Here is an 18,423-nt window from a genome sequence, read left to right on the forward strand (position 1 = left end):
CATGTGGCATCAGGATAAAGTTGACATCATACCAATTATACTATCAACTACAGGAGTCATACCACACAATATCCACCAGTACATCAATGCAATACAGCTACATCCAAACATATATATACAACTACAGAAATCCGTAATTATTGATACATGTTCAATTACCCGAAAGTTCCTAAATGCAATATAACACATATCGTACAGTTAAAAGGAAGTGACGCTTGATCAAGATCCGCGTCACTCCATTTTTAACCGGACTTAACGTCTGAGAAAGTGAAGGAAACAATAATAATAAGTTGTTGTGCTCATTGCTGAGTGTCGTGACCCGATGAACCAAGCGTCTCCATCCCAGACGCTTGCCAGCTTCTCTTAGTGCCTGCTGAAGAGGTAGACAGGAGATCATCGTGATTTGATCCATCCAGCTGCTCACTCCTCTTCCTCTTGGTCTCATGCCCTCAATCTTTCCTTGCAAGATTATTTTCTCTAGATTTGCTCCATCTCTTCTCATAATATGGCCAAAGAACTGGAGCATTTTTTCAGTGACTTGAAAAGAAACGTGTCTCGAGCTATAGAGGAGTTCAATAATGGACACATTTGTTCTTCTTTCGGTCCATTTTATGCGTAGCATCCTACGTCAGCACCAAAGCTCAAATGCATCAATGTGCTGTTTATCTCTAGCCTTGAGTGTCCATGTTTTGCAACAACAAAAGAAGACAGAAAACACGAGTGTTTCAACTAGCCAGATCTTTGTGCTATTTGTTATTGCTCTGCTCTGCCAGATCTTGGTGAGCTGCTTCATAGCCACTTGCCCTAGCGTGATCAGTCTTCTTATCTCATCTTCACAACTTCCCGTGTTGCAGATGGTTGACCCAAGGTAGAAGAAGGAATGCACCACTTCCAGTTCATTTAATCGACCTGTGAGCTGGATCTGTTCTTCTCGAATTTAGACTTGCTGAGGTTGATGTCTAATCCATATGCTACACTAATGTCCTTTATTCTTGTTAGTAGCTCAGCAAGTTCATCTTCGCTGTTGGCTAAAAGTAAACAAGCACCATTGCTAAAGTGCGGCAAAACTGTTTTTCGATACACTGTCAAAGGCAGTCGCTTACTATCAAGCCATTTTGCAGTGCCATCACGGCCTAGAGCATTTCCTTCCCCGGTTATGCAGTGGGAAGAGGGTCAAACCAGATGTCTGGGAGCAAAATACTTCACCCAGTACCTGGTCTGTACTTTAGACTGATGGGCATAATTTTATTGCTATGAAACCTCCCCCCCCCCCCCCCCCCCCAAAAAAAAAAAAAAAAGAAGAGAGATTTGAGAAAGTTGAGTCACTGATGAAAATGCAATTAATTCCTCTACTGTCCAGTGGACAGCTCTTCAGGCATTTTATCACCTAGATGATGGCATACATTGACCATTGCACCACACAAGGCTTTGAACATGGTCCAAGGAATCATCTTCCACAAAGATTTTATGCACCAAACAGATAAGGAACCCCTGACCAATTTCCAGCGGTGAGGAGTATATTTTATGAGACGTGTACTAAAAGGGACCAAGCATAATCACACTGATACATGTGCCTTTATATTAGAGTTTGAGGAGAATGTCCACTTGGAGAAGGTTAAGGTCATGGTGTACAGTTGTGATGTGAAACATGTCCCACTGCCTGTGAAGTGCTCCAGATGTTTACACTTTTGGCATATGTTATCCCACTGCACATTGGACCCAAAATATGGCAACTGTATGTAATCACTTCACAAAGACAGTCCATGTGAATATCATCCATCTTTGTGTGTCAGTTGTGCAGAACATTACCCTTTACATTCACTAGTTTGCTCAGTTATGAAGAAAGAACAGAAGATCCAGGAATTAAAATCTATTGACCTCTGTCGTATACTGAGATATGGAAGAAATTGATCAATTATGTTAACATCATGACCATTGTTGCCCCCCCCCCCCCCCCCCCACACACACACACACACACACACACACACACACACACACACACACACACACACAAACCTTCCCCAAATCGGATCTCCCACCACCGTCCTTTCCCGTGGTTTTCATAGTACCTTTTTGGGAACCACTTTCTGCATTTGGCCAGAGAAGATATCTCCTTCAGCATCTACTGGTAATGAGGCTCCCTTATGGGATCCATCTCTCTGGCACAAAAAAAAAGTGTGTCAATATATTGCAGGGAAGTGAGGGGCCAAAAAATTAACAATAATATTGTCTAATGTTTATGTTGAGAAAGTGCGCAGTTAGAAATCTGCCTTCATACCAAACATATTGACTCTCAATAGTGTGGAACTCACATGTATTGCAGTTGAGTTGCTTGCCTTTCAAACACAAGTAGATATGATGCAGAATGGGTAAAGTTTTCTTGGCAGGAAGAAAGGAGCAGTCAGTTACTTACTAAGATGTATCTGCATCACATGGTTTGGTGCTGAACACACAGACCATCCACAGGCTGCACTCTCAACTTTCCATTTCCATTTTAAAGCTGTCTGTCGTAATAAACTAAGGAGTTCATTCAAAGCTTGTTTTTATTATCACATTTCATATCTTTTAATGACGATATGCAAATTCTCCACCTTAAGATTCAATGCTAGGGTCACAGTATTTTTTAGCATTAATCAATGTTTGCATACATTCAACATTGGGTCTCAAGTGTGTTTCAGTACCATGGTTAAATCTGGTTCAGTTAAATACATGTACATACATGTGGAATTTTGTGAAAGAATACTCTCAGTAGGGTACACGTACCATCGTGTAAAAGTATCCTGACGAGACAGCTCAAGTAGTTTGTCATCACAGTTGTGTCTCAGGTAACAATGATAATATAGTGTGTGTTAACCATTATGAAACTTGGAGGTGGTTCCTTCAGGTCAGGGCTTCACAACATACGTGCTCGCGGAGCAAGCTGTGAGCAGCAAGGCGCGAGCACGGAGCAGTGCGAGCACGCTACCCCCACTACCGGACCAGAGCGGAGAGTGGGGAGAGTCACGTGGGGCACACAACAGCTGCCGCCAGTCGATGTAAATCCGCGGCCACCTGCAGGGATATCACTCACGAATTATTACTGCGACAAATGAAACAAATAAAGGAGAATGTATACGTGCCACATAATTTTATTAGCTTAGTGTATGCCTCTACATTCGTATTAATTTTTGAACTCTTACACAATAAAAGGTATCACTGAAGTGTGGGATTCTCGGTTATCTTGTACTTTTTGCCCTTTACAATTGTGTCTATGTTCGGAGTAATTGTTCTTGTGCATTGTAGGCGCAGCGTGCAGTTTAAATTTCGATCAGACAATGCGTGTCTCAGGTGCGTCTTGTTACATTTCATTGCAGAGAACAGTTGTTCACAAACATACGTGGAACCGAACATTGATATTATAGTAGCCGCCTGTTTGTGCAAACGAGGAAATCTATCCTGAGGGAAGTGTCTGTAGAATTCCAAAATGTTTTTCTTGTTCTGAAATTTGTCTCTGTATTCTGTCACACTGCAGGTCAATAATTTCTAGTTGCAGCTCAGGACGAATCTCTTCAATATTCGCTGAATATGGAGAGAAGAACAGATCAAAATCACCGTCTAGTGCTGTCAGATCTTGAAAGCGTTGATCAAATTCTTCCTTAAGGGCAACTAAACTATGTGAATAACGTTCGCAGTCTTTGGGAACATCTTGCATGGATGATAATTTAGGAAAATGAGCTAGATTTCCTGTTTACAGCTGACTCACCCAAAGTATCAATTTCATTTTAAAAGCTCGTATTCGATCTATGAAATGAGTAATTAGCAGATCTTTACCTTGTAGTGAAATGTTCAAAGCATTCAGATGGCTAGCTAAATCTGCTAAGAATGCGAGATCACATTTCCATGAAGGCTCTTTCAATTCAGGAACACACATGTTATTTATTTCCATGAACATATTTATCTCATGTAGTAGGCAAAAAAATCGATTTAATAATTCGCCACTACTAAGCCAGCGGACCTCGCTGTAATAAGGCAGGCTACCATACTGGCTTTCTACATACTGAAGAAAGCTTTTAAATTGCCTGTTGTAGCCCATACTTCTTTATATAATTGGTTGTACGAACAACAACACACATCACATTTTTTAGAGTGATACTCTTTGCACATAAGTTTTCCTGGTGGATCACACAGTGAACTCCCCTTATTTCATTCGGCACGGTCAGTTTTTGCATTTTCTCCTTCAACAGCGCAACGAAACCTGATTTTTTTTTCCCTGTCATCGCTGGTGCACCGTCTGTAGACACTGAAACTAAAGAATTTCACGACAATCCTATATTTTCAACACTTTCAACACCCTACTTAAAATATCACCTCCGGTTGTAGTGTTCTTCATGGCTACTACATCGAGGAGCTCCTCCCTCACCTGAAGATCTCTATTAACACCTCTAATAAATATGGCAAGCTGCACTGTTCTAGTGATATCAACACCTTCGTCCAGAGCTAGAGAATACGCCATAAAATCTTTACAGATATTTCCAACTTGGCTCTGGACATCGTCTGCCATGTCCTGTATGCGACGCATAATGGTCATGTTAGATAATGTCACAATCTGAAACTGTTCAAATTAAAATGGGCACAAATGTTCCGCTGCAACTACCAAACATTCTTTTATTAAATCGCCATCAGTGAAGGGGCGCAGGGATTTTGCTAAAAGCAAAGCAATTTTGTAACTGAGAGCTGCCTCAGTTGATTTTTCTTCGTCGTCCAGATCTTCTTCGGATAGCTTCCTTTTAAGTTTAATAGCTTCCTGTGCACGATCTGGTCCATCACATTTTCCACTTCCGTAGTCTTTCGCGTGGTACGACATACAATGTTGCTGCAAATTAAATTTCCTAAAAGAATTCAGCGTTTTGTGACATACTAAACATTTTGCAACACCATCTTTTTCTGTAAACAGATACGGTTCCTCCCAATGGGGGTTGAAGTGCGAAAGCATGGTTAGGGTTACACAACGGTGACTTGACATGATTCTTAAACAGCATAGTGACTGTTACAGCTGATCGTAGTACTTAAAACGTTACACGGTTGGAGCGAATTCAATAGGCACGCTGCGGCCCTATTCAAACGTGTGCGCGCATTTCCCCTCCCTTCCCTCCCACCCTACTTCCCGACCTTGCACCTGCTCGCGAGCACGTGCCTGAGCAGACGCGAGTACTCGCGCTCAAAACCAGCTAGTTGTTAAGCCCTGCTTTAGATACATCTTGTTTTTGCATAAGAAGAGTTCTTAGGCTTAGATTGTTACACTAAAATGCCTTAGTTGCCTCAAAATGGTGACATTCTTGAAAATGTGGCAATTGTTAAAGATTTGAATTTGGTTTAGGGTAACATGCAGACTTTTAGTTCCAGTAAAAGTGCTGTATTGTGGTATGATACAGGATCTCTCGCTTCTTATGCCTCAGATTCCAAACTAATAAAGTAATGGACGTGCAAACTGCTTATGTAACATCAACAACAAACATAGCACTTTTAAATTTTTGAGCTCATTAAATTGCGTATAAAAGTTACTCTGCTGTGAAGTGTGCACTGACATATTGCCACAAGGAACCTAAGTGTGCAATCTCCAGAACATGTGCACCATGGTATTGTTTCACCAGTATCGATCTACTGTCCCATGAAAGTTTCATCAAGAGTACCCTACATTTCTCGTGATGAGAGAGGGGCAGCAACTAACTGAAAGTATATTGTTTGCTTTGGGCATGTAAGCTGTGAAAATGAAAATTAATTCAGCCTGTCCAGGCAAACTAAAGTTCTGATAGTCTGCTTCAAGATGAAAAATGACTCATTGATCATTTGCACATCAGTCTACAGCAGACATTATTGTGGGGTTGATCTCACAGGTGTTCCTGAATATCAAATGAATGTTATGAGCTGCTAGTTTAAAAGTTTTGTCCATCAAATGTTATTTAATGTTAAGAACAGTGTTGCTCTTTTTTCCGAAACAATGTGCTTTGAGATTTGATACTTAGAATTACATCCCTGTGACTGATCTATTGGCAGCAGTTTCTGGAGGATTTTCATGTTGCGTGCATACATCTCCGACAGGTCTTTGAGATGAACATTCATGGTAGTTGTAGGCAGTGGAATTTCCTGTAGGGCATGCGGATAGAATGTGGATTCAGAATTTTTTAGTCGTCAGCTACCTGTTCATTGTAAATACACTGTCCTCCATGCATTTATAAACAGACTGTTGTCCAGAAACTGCCCATATTATTTTTTTATCTTAGCGACTGGTGTTGGTTTGTGATATCCATGCCGTCTTAATTTTCGGGTAAAGATGCACAAAAAGTTAACATATCATAACTGCACTAACACTTTCTCCTCAGTGGGTACCATCTTGTATCTTACATGCCCTGACCCATCCATTTGAGAAGACCTCAAAAACAAAATAACATACAAACTTTATACTGCTGAGACTTTTCCTACTATTTTTATTAATTTTCAGTCTAGAATGTGATGAATTGTTGTGTAGTATTAGAAGCTGGGTACAGTCTGTAGTGGTTATAGGAGCAGTATGTCTGCAGAATTAATGGAACAAAAGTAGTACATGTACAGTGTGGCTGGATGATATGTGAAGAACACTTCCATTGTTAAGTTAACTTCAGATAGGCATTGTTTCCAAAGTATTGTAATGTAGTCTTATGTCTACATAAGGTAAAGGCCTGTGTTACACATAATCTGTGGTTTTTAAAGTGTCACAAGCTAGATCTTATTGCCTTGATACATAAAGGCTATGCAACCTCTAAAGGATGTGACAAGATAATTCACTGATGTCCAAAATTACTTCAGAGGCGATACAGTAACATTATTATATAAATTGTCTCCTTATTCGTGAAGTGAGCTCTGCAAACCAATGCTTGGTTTCAAGTGAAAACGGTTATGTGTGGGATTGAAAGCAGATGCAATATGGGTGAGCCAGTGTGTAGTAGCTTATCTGTTTCAGTGTACTGGCTATATGAGCCAACTATATATATTTGTCTTAGATATTTGAAACACATTTTTCATACATATAAAACTCAGTATTCTGACTGGTTGGATGCAGTCCACAACTAATTCTTCTCCTGTATCAAATTCTTCATCTCAAGAGTTGTACTTGCACATTGTGTCCTCAATTAGTCATTGGACATATTCAAATCATTCAAATCCGGTCTTCCACTACAATTTTTCCACTCTACAGCTCCCCATAGTATTGTGGAAGTTGTTCTCTGATGTCTTCACTTATACCCTATCCTCATGCTCCATCTTATTGGCAGTGTTCTCCATAAGTTCCTCCACTCAGTATTTCTGTAAAGAACCTCCACATTCCTTATTTTACGGGCATTCCATTGTAACAGGTGTTACATTTGCAAGCAATAAAAGATGAAAATTTTCACATTTAAAATAAGATGATTGATAGGAATTGCATGAGCAAGTAGATTGATTTTTGTTGAGGAAAGTGCATAAGTTTAGGATTTGTGAGAGAGTAGTGTAACGGGTGTTACTTCAAATGGATTTCTAAAACTGGGTAAAGACTAAAAATTCTGAGAGATTTGAACTTCAATCTTGACAAAATTCTGAGGTACAAGTAAAGAACAAAAAGATTTTTTCCCACTATTGCAGAGTAAGTAATTTCAATAATCATCAAATATATATATATATATATATATATATATATATATATATATATATATATATATATATATATATATATATATATATATATATATATATATATATATATATATATATATATATATGTATGATGTATCAGGTGTTACGCAGGTTATAATGAGTATCGCATACTACTACATTATTATGAATTGTAGACTTATTTACATTCTAAACTCTGTCAATTTTTTAATATTAACATTATTAATTCAATGGTCTAGAAGAATCAAAGTTACCTTTTTCAAGGGTCTGAGTGCAATACATTTATATTAAACATATTTTTCTGTAACATCAATATTTTTGCCACCTTCATAAAAACTCTCCCTCCTTCCATTGTAATATGTGTCATAAGTAATTTAGCCATTATATTTGTTAATTTTACATGAGAAACATCACTTTCTTTTCATTTAAATAATTTTACTACTTTCACAAGATTGCACAAACATTTTTTCGCATCACTTTCTTTATCCACAGCACTTTGGCATACACCAACAAATTGTTTTAGATTCTGTAAATATTTTCTGTTTGCTACTTTCAGCAGCAACTTGAACTAAAACAGTCCTGCATTCACATCCTCCTCCTATACTTTGCTCAACTCTTCTTCACAATGTAGTAGACCTGCTTGTAGTAAAGCCTTGTACTAGCACTTCGTTGCTCAACTTCCAGAGAACAAATACTAACTGTCTTTACGGAACAAATACCAACTGTCTTTACTTCTGACTGAAATGCTTTAGATATCAACAATGATTCTGGTTATACAGCCTGAAGTCATGTTACCCCTGTATTTGTGGTATGGGATACACATGATCCCATCTTTCCGTAAATGCCAACTCTTTTTGAAGAACTTTCTCTTTGTCATTATGTAAACTTTCGATGTCCTTCACATGATTCTTAATGTAAGCTAGAAATATTCCACTGAAGTGAAAATGGAAATTTGATTATTATTCCAATGAGCAGACCAAATTTTGTGTTGTGATATCATTGAATAATTTTCTGTAAAGTCAACCTGAAATACTGCTCTTTTTTATTTTTTCAAGTAAGTCTTCCCTCTGTCTATCAAAATATGCAGCTTGGGCTTTCTTCACATACTCAGTTTCAAAATGTGTGTTTTTTTTTCCACAAGTTAATATCTCACTAATTCATATGTTCCATCAGTGTTATTCGCTTTATGGCACTCACCAACGTCAACATCCCATTGTTGCCAGCTGATATATATATATATATATATATATATATATATATATATATATTTTATGGCAGTGGACTTAATTAATTTTTGAATGTGGAGGTTAATATTGGAACATTCCAGACCCCTATCATACATTTGTCATCATCTAAATTGGATGTTAAAGCTAATATTAGTTGTTTAAGGGTCTTTGGGAAGCCTAATATGTGTTTTGAAAGAGCCTCTATGAAAGTGCTGTGGTGTATGCAAACATAAACACTATGAGGAGTTTTATCACTGAAATAACATGTTGAGGACCTAAAGAAAAGGATGCTGACATGCCAGTGATTACTTCTGGATGAGAAGCTTTAAATTCTTCATATGCTTCCCCTCATATACATGACCATATATCTCTTCAGTATGTGGGATCTTCCCCAGATAAAAGATTTTTGTCAGACTTGACATCCTGTCAGCCAGGTGCCAGCCAATTAATTTTGTCACTGCAGAACAACTCTTGAATCTCTAATTTGACTTCATTTGTTAGAGTTGATGATCACCTGATTTTCTTAGGGGCTGAAGGGATCGCAGGTCCAATAATGTCACCTGCCAGTTGTTTAAGAGCAGTTATCTTCTTATGGGGACTGATTGGCAAATACGTTTTTGCTTTATTTACTGCTCTTCCAAAAGACTGAGCACATTGCTAAGTCTCAGTAGGTGAGTCAGAAGCATCTGTAGTTGCAACTACACCTTTCTTTTTCTCCCTATGCAATCTTACTCTTTCTCAAATCTTACTTGTATTCTCTTCTTCAAGATATTTGTTTTTATCCACTTTTTCCTTCACTTTCAGTCTCCTAGCTTTGTTACATTCTTTTTGTTTTTCTAAATGTTGCGTCCACTTCACTGAGTCAGATTTCAACTTTTCCTGGCAAGACTTAACAGTTACTATTGGAGACTCCTTCAATTATTAAAATTCGAATTAAAATTTAAACTATTTAAATTATTATTTTCATGTAATTCAGTGTAATTTTTTTTTAGGTTATGTAATATTTCATCTGGAAACCCGGAAGCCCATATAGGTGCTATGTAATTCTCAGTACAAAATCATTTAGTACCCAGTACAAAAAATATGCAACACCCATTACAGCAAATTATCAGATAATTATTAAATATTTATTAGAATTGTGGTGTAGGTTCTTAAATACCACACATTTAGTCTAACTTTCATAAAAATACAATATCCTGCCATTTTAAGTTAGGAATTTACAGAAACTTTTCTCATTTTTTAAAACAGATGTTATTTTCACATCATACTTATAAAAGATTAAAATTATCATAAAATCATTCATTTCCTTACATTCACAGTAAATGTAATAATGTTCTCAATAATCTTATCCAATTTCCTGTTGCAGTAAAATAAGTATTGTTACAGTTAATTTGAGTATGGGCCAGACAACATTACTATGGCAAATTTACTGTTATGTATTTTGTTGAAGCCTGACCAAAAAGAAATTTTCTAGAAATAAAAATACTACATATTTTGAAAAACAAATCTTATTTGGAAGAAATCCAGTGTTTAAGCTATAATTTAATTGGATAGATAAAAACATGTATTCACCAAAAGGCAGTAGAGCACATACGTAAAAGATGGGTGTAATTAGGGAAGCTTTCGGAGCCAGTGGCTCCTTCTTCAGGCAGAAGGGTTGAAGGGGATGGAAGAGTGGTGAAGGGAAAAAGACTGGAGAGGTCTAGGAAAAGGGCTAGATTTTGAGAGAGTTGCCCAAAACTGCTGGTCAGGGGAGACTTATCACATGTAATGAGAAAAAAAGACTGATTGTTGGGGACTACATTGGGTGAGATTTGAAAACCTGAGAGCTTAAGGGTGGAAGGCAGGGTAATATGCAAGGCAAAGATTACTGCTTGAACATAAAGCATGAGTTAATAAGAGTGTAAAGCTAATTGTATGTAACAGAAGTGGGAGCAGGTCGGTGGAGAATAGACAGGTAAGACAACTCTGATTAACTCCTGCATGTTGTTAAAACAGCAATCTATGCCGTGCATATTACCCTGTCTTCCACCTTTAAACTCTCAGGTTTTCAAATCTCATCTGATGCAATCCCAAATAATAAGTCTTTCCTTCTCATCCCATCCAGTAAGTCTCCCCTGAGCTGAGGTTCTGGGTGACTCTTCCAAATTCTACCCCTTTTCCTTGACCTCTCCAGTCCTTTTCCTTCACCCTTCTTCCTTCCCCTTCAACCCTTCTGCCTGAAGAAGGAACCCCGAAAGCTTGCCTAGTTACAACTATATTTTATGTGTGTGCTCTGCTTCAACCCTTCTGCCTGAAGAAGGAACCCCGAAAGCTTGCCTAATTACAACTATATTTTATGTGTGTGCTCTGCTGCCACTTGGTGAGTAGATTTTTTATCTATCCAGTTAAATTATTTTGTCAAAAATTGATTGTTTTCAGTATTTAAGTTATTTATAAGTAGCATTTGTTATTACGAAAGTCAGTTTTCAAAAATCGCACATTAGGTTCACTTTAACCTGGAATGCTTGCTTCTCAGTACACCCATTTTCAACATCTTCTGTAGTGCAACATCTGAAGTGCTTTGTTTCCTTTCTGTTCCAGTTTTTCTGTTCCAGTCTTTCACTACACAATCCATGATCCACTACCATACAGAGCTGTGTTCCAGATGTACAGTCTCAGAAATTTCCTTGTCATGTTGAGACCAGTGTTCGACACTAGTAAACTTCTTTTGGCAAGGGATGCCCTCTTTGCCTGTACTAGTTGGCTTTTCTTTCTTGATTGTATGTTATTTTGATTCCAAAGGTCCAGAATATCTCAACTTTTTCTACTTTGTGATTAGATTGATGTTAGAGTAACCCCTAATCTCATTTCTGCTGCTTCTCATTACTTTCATCCTTTTCCAGTTTAATCTCAACCCATATTCTGTACTCAGACTGTTCATTCAATTCAGCAGATCGTGTGATTCTGCTTCACTTCCACTGAGGATAACAATGTCATCAGCAAATCTTATCATTGGTAGTCTTTCACCTTGAAGTGTAATCCCACTCTTGAACCTCTCATTTATTTCTGTCATTGCTTCTTCAGTGTATAGATAGAACGTAAGGTGGAAGATTAAACCCCTTCCTTATACCATTTTTTTATCCAAGTACTTTATCCTTGGTCTTCCATTTTTATTGTTCCCTCTTGGTGCTTGTACATCTTGTCATTCCACATAAGTTATACATATTTTCTTGTAATTTTGAACATTCTGCACCATTTTACACTGTCAAATCCTTTTTCTAGATCGACAGATAATGTGATTATGTCTTCATTTGTCCTAAGCCTTGCTTCCATTATCAAGTGTAACGCCAGAACTGTCTCTACAATGTCTTTACCTTTCATAAATGGGCTCCATCAAGCAAGTAGCTTAGTGCCATAGTAAAACTCTGTCAGTGCCCTAAAATGAGTGCTACCACTTTTTCTGAAGCATTTTCACACAGTATGGTAAACAGTATTTTAAAAGGTAGATATTTTTATATGTTGTATAATGGTACAAAGGAAGGCTGTGTGCAATGTGCCCATTGTTGCAGATATTGGCTCTTGCACTGGAAGGACGCTCCAGGCGTGGCAGGAGACGACCTAATACGTCAGGATATCGAAAACTGGACAGCAACTTGGAAGAAGCTATCTCATCGTCAAAGAGTGCCTCAGTCACACAAGTTATATATTGAATGTTCCTGCCCATTTTATTTGTAATTATGTTGCTGTGAAAGAACAGGCAAGCAACCGAAGATGACAGTGCATTTCTGTGATCTTATGAATAAGAGGAACTTCTAGAATCCTAAAAGGAAATATTCAAGTGATCCTTAAAGGCATTGTTGGACTTGAGCAGTGTGTGTGTGTGTGTGTGTGTGTGTGTGTGTGTGTGTGTGTGTCAACTGTTTTCTACATGAAAGTTTTTTAACTGGCCAAGTAATAAAGGTGGTGGAGTGCGGCAAGAGATATTTTGACAGCTACTGAAACATGGAATTTTGTTGCAAATTGTGTATGTCACCCTCTCAAGGCTAAACAAATAAATTTGAATAACTGAATGTTTATTATATTGTATCATCAGAGTGTGTGTGTGTGTGTGTGTGTGTGTGTGTGTGTGTGTGTGTCAGTGTATTTTCTGTAGAGACAAGAAGAGCATTTGACACTAAGTAAAGATATATCTCAAGTATTTTCACTAAATTTGTTATTTTTACTCTTATTGCCACAGTCTACTTTAATAGCATGAAACTTGGTTTTTTAAGTAGAGTCAGTGTAATGACAATTGCAACAAAGACTCAAGTTGGTTTTGTATAGTAAATACTGAACATAGATCTGTAAAAACTATAGAGTGGATCATTGTGAAACATAGTTTTTTGTTTAAAAATGTGGGGTATTCCTATTTAAACTTCCTGAACAGACAAATAACTATATTTTGCACCAGTCATAAACATGTTCATTGTAACTTCTTGCTTTGTGTGTCAGTTGAAGAAATACAAAAACTGGAAAACTGTCCACTGTGGCTGATTACATGCATTACGGTGATCTGCAGTAGTTTTCATTAGTACAGATTAAAAAATCAAAATATACACAACAAGAAAAAGAAATATGGAATCTGGTTCTTTTCTGTGCATTTATTTTGTTCGTAAAGTAATAACAAGCTCTGTTACTTTCTTTCTTCATTCTTCTGTCTTCCTTGTTGACATACTCCATTTCCAGTACTCTTCATCTCCCTCCATATCCATCATCAGTATTTTTGCATTCCAAAAGGCTTTACTGCAACTGTTATTAGGACCAGTTAGAAGTTTTTGAATTTGCTCTATCACAAATAAATCAAAATTATTTTATACAGTCTTTTGTTCACCGATGAAATAGGCAATGCACTTCTCGTTGAAGTCTTGTACTGTTTAATCATCAGTTGTATCTTTCCATTCTGAATGTGACATTTGTGAATACTTAACTTCAACAGGTGAAAAGCTGAACATCTCTCATTGGGCCCTACAGCATGAGTGGCTAAACTGAAAATGAAATTTCATAATTTTCTCTATGGTATTAAAGGAAATACACTGTTCCTAATTGTCATAGCCTAGTAAAACATCAGTTGGTTTGTTGAATGTGCTAATAACAGATGAAATCAGTTTTTCTTCATTGAAAAAAAGTATTTGCCACAAGGTTGTAATCTGCCTGTTAAAGCAAAATTGTGGCCCATTACATCAACAAGAATAAGATCATTTGGCCTATTGCCTCTCTTTTCCAATAGTCAAAAGAGCAGTTGAAATATAAATATACTCTTCATTTCATAGATTCATAGCTCCTCAACAGTGTAGAACCTGTGATGAAGCAAGGATATGTAATACATATTTATGGGAAAGAGAGAGGGGGGGATGTCTTAATGTTTCTTCCACGGATCCCAGATGAAATGGTCCTTTATATTTCTCATATGTACTTAAATGTTTACACATGGATGTGTGTAAGCTCATTCTTAGGCTATTGCAACCACACATTGTGCAGTGGTAAACAGTTCACAATATGTATTTATGGCAGTCACATTACTGTGTTGAGCTGTGCAGTTGGTTTTATATAAAAACAGTCATTGGAGTAGGAGGAGTTGGCAACCAATTAATGTTTCAGGCTCCTTATGAACTGAACTTAATCAGTAACTGAACAGTGCCTGGCATGCTGTTTAGAACATATGTTCCAGAATAATGAAACAGAGTAACTCAATCTTCACATAGTTTATTCTTATTTTTAGTAGTGACTCCATGTATTTATCTGTTTGTTTAAAAATTATTCAGTAAACAATCAGTATCATGCATCTATGACTTATTAAACTGGTAGTACAGTATTATTCACACATGTCAGCACATGCTTCATGAAGTCTAAGGATATTTCTTGCATCTCACATCTTGCATACTAGGTGGAATAGTTTTGTCATGTTACGTTCTCCCAAGTATCTCAATAATTCTGAAGGGGTGTCTATTACAGATGTTGTGTTTCTTTCAGTGTGCTGTCAAATTATTTGTACAGTATCATATTACAGGTGTCGGGTTTCTTTCAGGGTGGTGTAAAATTATTTATACAGTATCATACCTGAAACTTCCTGGCAGATTAAAACTGTGTGCCCGGCCGAGACTCGAACTCGGGACCTTTGCCTTCCGCGGGCAAGTGCTCTACCAACTGAGCTACCGAAGCACGACTCACGCCCGGTACTCACAGCTTTACTTCTGCCAGTACCTCGTCTCCTACCTTCCAATCTCAGTTTTAATCTGCCAGGAAGTTTCATATCAGCGCACACTCCGCTGCAGAGTGAAAATCTCATTCTAGTATCATACCTACCAGCTTTTCATATACTCCCCCCCCCCCCCTTTTGCTTTCCACTGTATTGCATTCATTTCTCCGTCGGCGGCAAATAAAAGTGGCCTGGATGAGTGGCAGCATTAACTGAGGAGGAAAAGACACACAGTTGCTTCCAACAGGATGGAGCAACTACCCATACAGCCAGCCGAAACTTATAGCACATTTACATGATCTCCAAACTGACAGAGCTGTTAGCAGAGGTCAGCCTGGTCATGGCCCTAACTGGCCACCCATATCACTTGATCCATCAGTGTACGATTACTTTGTGTGGGAGCCCTGGAGTCGAAGGTGTATAGCAACAAACCTCACAGTCTTCAAGACTGATGATTTCAGATGACATTGCAGCAATTCCAGCTGTCCAAGTTCAATCTGCCTTCAGCAACATGCTGACTAGGAGCCAAAAGTGTGACGAGATGAATGGTGGTCACTTTCAACATCTGGTATTGTCAGGTTAGTACTGTATTTCCTTTTTCTACTTTGTTTCTTTGTACCCTGGAACTCTGTTCTCTGGGCCACTTTTATTGCCCCACCTTGTATAAGGAATGGCTAAATTGTGCTCTGTGCAAAATTATATTATGTAGCTTTTCGTCTTCCAGGCTCCATTTACATGTTTGTCTCCAATGATCTGAATAATTTATTTATTTCATTGTACATTGTTTCAGTCTCTTCATCTGTGCGGCTAGGGCATATGTAAAGTTGTGTTCAGATCACACCTCTGTGGATGTTGCCTGTGTTAAGGTTGGTAGAGAGGGTTTGAACTGAAAGAGAGAAATAAAATTATGTTAAAAAATGACGTAATTCCCCAGCTGTATTAAGGTGTTGGTTTTATTGGCAACTAGTTTCAATGTTGTTACGTCATCATCTTCAGGCCCATACTTGTTGATAGTAACCGTATATGTCTAACAGTAGTAGTATTAGTACTACTGTCTAACAGTAGTAGTATGTGTGAATGTATGCTTTCCCGGCGTATACAGCTGGCGAAGAGTTCTCAGGCTTCCAGCCGGATGGCCCGAGAACTCTTCGCCAGTAGTAGTAGTATGTGTTGGACACATATGGTTACTGTCAACAAGTATGGGCCTGAAGATGATGATGTAACAACATCGAAACTAGTTGCCAATAAAACCAGCACCGTAATACAACTGGAGGAATTAAGTCATTTTTTAACATATATTATACTAGCTGACATTCAAAGTTGTCCGTTTTAATTATGGATATACGAAGAAGAAATAAAATTAACTTCTGACTATATTCCACCTGTACAGGGTGCATGAGAGCTCATTCAGGCCAGAATGTGAGGGTGTCTGCCAGTGTGAGAGTAAAGAAAATAACAAGACTAGGAAGGTGAGAGAAAGGTGGTTCATATTTGAATTGGCCAGTGGGCAGTCGGAGAGAACAGACACAGATGCAGATGGCATGAAGTTGTCTGCTCAGTCTGAAAGTTAGAAACGAAGAGAACAACTTCACTGTCCTGTGCTCCCCATGACGCATCTTGTAGCAGCCACATAACACTTGTCTCTCACCACCCTCTTCACTACCTGGTGACATGAAATGTTAGTGCATTCAGCAGACAGATGAAAATGTACTCTGTCAGCAGCTTTTACTAGAAAGAACTGCTTTTGTCCTGTAGGACAGGCTGGCTTGGCACGTAGGCCATGCAAGAAAGAATCGCAAAAATTTGCTTGATCACAGTTGTTGGAATTTATCATGGTACAGCTCCAAAAATTGGTATTCACAACATTATTTCACCAATTTCTCAGAATTTTTTCAAAACACATGAAAACCTTGGATTCTATCATGTTAGAATACAAAAATACAAAAGTTCTTACTTCGTTCACTTGGGAAAAAAATAGATATGTAAAGACAGCAGTAGTCACAAAACAGGACAATTTTAGTAATTCAGTAGTACATAGGATAAATTCTAATGGCTCTCACTACTATTATATTGACAAAATTTGTACTTCGTTCAATGTCTGCATGAAAGAAGACACATACACCCAAAATAAGATGGCCTTCGGTGCACATGTTATTAAGGAGGAACACACAGTGCGAGGTATTATACAGGGAATGCTTGTGCTACACAGTGCATGTAAAGGAATGAAATTATATTTAGTGGAAAAGTAGGAGATGTACAGTTGTAGAAAGAGAGCTCCAGATTCTTCATTGAATGATCAGACTCAGTATAACCCCTTACGTGGAACATCCTCCTGTGAGGCTGTTTGGACCTGGAATGAAATCAAGTTTTCTTGGGTAAATCAGCACAATGAGGCACATTACCTTCAGTGCACTTCAACAAAATAACAAATAAGGCTCTCGTAGCCAGCTAGAACTGTAGTGCAATTTTCAGTGTCTCTAACAGAACAAACATTTCAGCCTCTGACGAATTTTCTATTCTAAGGGTTGATGGGAATTGTATTTCTGATGAAGCACTTCAATTACTGTCAGTAAATGTATGTGAGAGACATATTTATTTAATGTTAAATACTGGTATGTATAATAAATGGCCTTCTATTGTGATTTTCTAAAAAAGGTTATATCACAACAAAGTGTGCTCTTTTTTGTAGCTGCTCTATTAAACTGTACTCTCCTGATCTTTATGGCATTGTTTTGTAATGTCAACCTTTGTGTGTATACTTTTCCTATATTTTCTTTGTGTCTGCATTTTATTATATATATTTTAATCTGTATTACTGTTATTATTGTAACAATATAGCGGAGATGCTGAGTCGCGATAGGCACGATAAAAAGATTCACACAAGCATAGCTTTCAGCCATTAAGGCCTTTGTCAGCAGTAGTAGTGTAGTTTCAGCTCTCTGAGACTGCAGATGTATGTACGTGTGTGTGTGTGTGTGTGTGTGTGTGTGTGTGTGTGTGTGTGTGTGTGTGCGCTGCTGACAAAGGCCTTAATGGCCGAAAGCTATGATTCTGTGAATCTTTTTATTGTGCCTATCGCGACTCAGCATCTCCTCTATATGGTGAATAGCAACTTCCCTTCTCTGGATTGTTACATTCCATCCTGGATTTCCCATTGTTTGATTTACTATTATTATTCCTATTTACAGAGCAAATATTGTGGAAATGGAAAGTGCTATTGTTGTGTGGTTTTCACAGAGTAGATTGATGGTCAGTGGCTTGTATTGTTAGCCAATCAACAAGTTGTAATAATACTTCGAAAACGTATTTTTTGTGCAA

General features: G+C 37.9%; 1 protein-coding gene and 1 non-coding gene across 3 annotated transcripts in view; one reads left to right on the top strand and one right to left on the bottom strand.

Moving 5' to 3' along the window:
* The window catches only part of LOC124794757 (trans-Golgi network integral membrane protein TGN38-like), an 80,618-nt gene extending 67,395 nt beyond the window's left edge, over positions 1 to 13,223 (top strand). For both annotated transcript variants that reach the window (XM_047258374.1, XM_047258375.1), the window contains exon 4: positions 12,440 to 13,223. In XM_047258374.1, coding sequence (XP_047114330.1) covers positions 12,440 to 12,580 — 141 coding nt within the window. In that variant the 3' untranslated portion in view covers positions 12,581 to 13,223. The remainder of the gene's footprint in view (positions 1 to 12,439) is intronic.
* Positions 13,224 to 14,994: 1,771 nt separating this feature from the next.
* On the bottom strand, positions 14,995 to 15,069 carry Trnap-cgg. Its single transcript has one exon. It is a non-coding gene; the product is annotated as a tRNA-Pro (tRNA).
* Positions 15,070 to 18,423: the final 3,354 nt, after the last annotated feature.

Source organism: Schistocerca piceifrons, chromosome 4 (genome assembly GCF_021461385.2).
Source record: "Schistocerca piceifrons isolate TAMUIC-IGC-003096 chromosome 4, iqSchPice1.1, whole genome shotgun sequence".
NCBI classification, from domain to species: Eukaryota; Metazoa; Arthropoda; class Insecta; order Orthoptera; family Acrididae; genus Schistocerca; species Schistocerca piceifrons.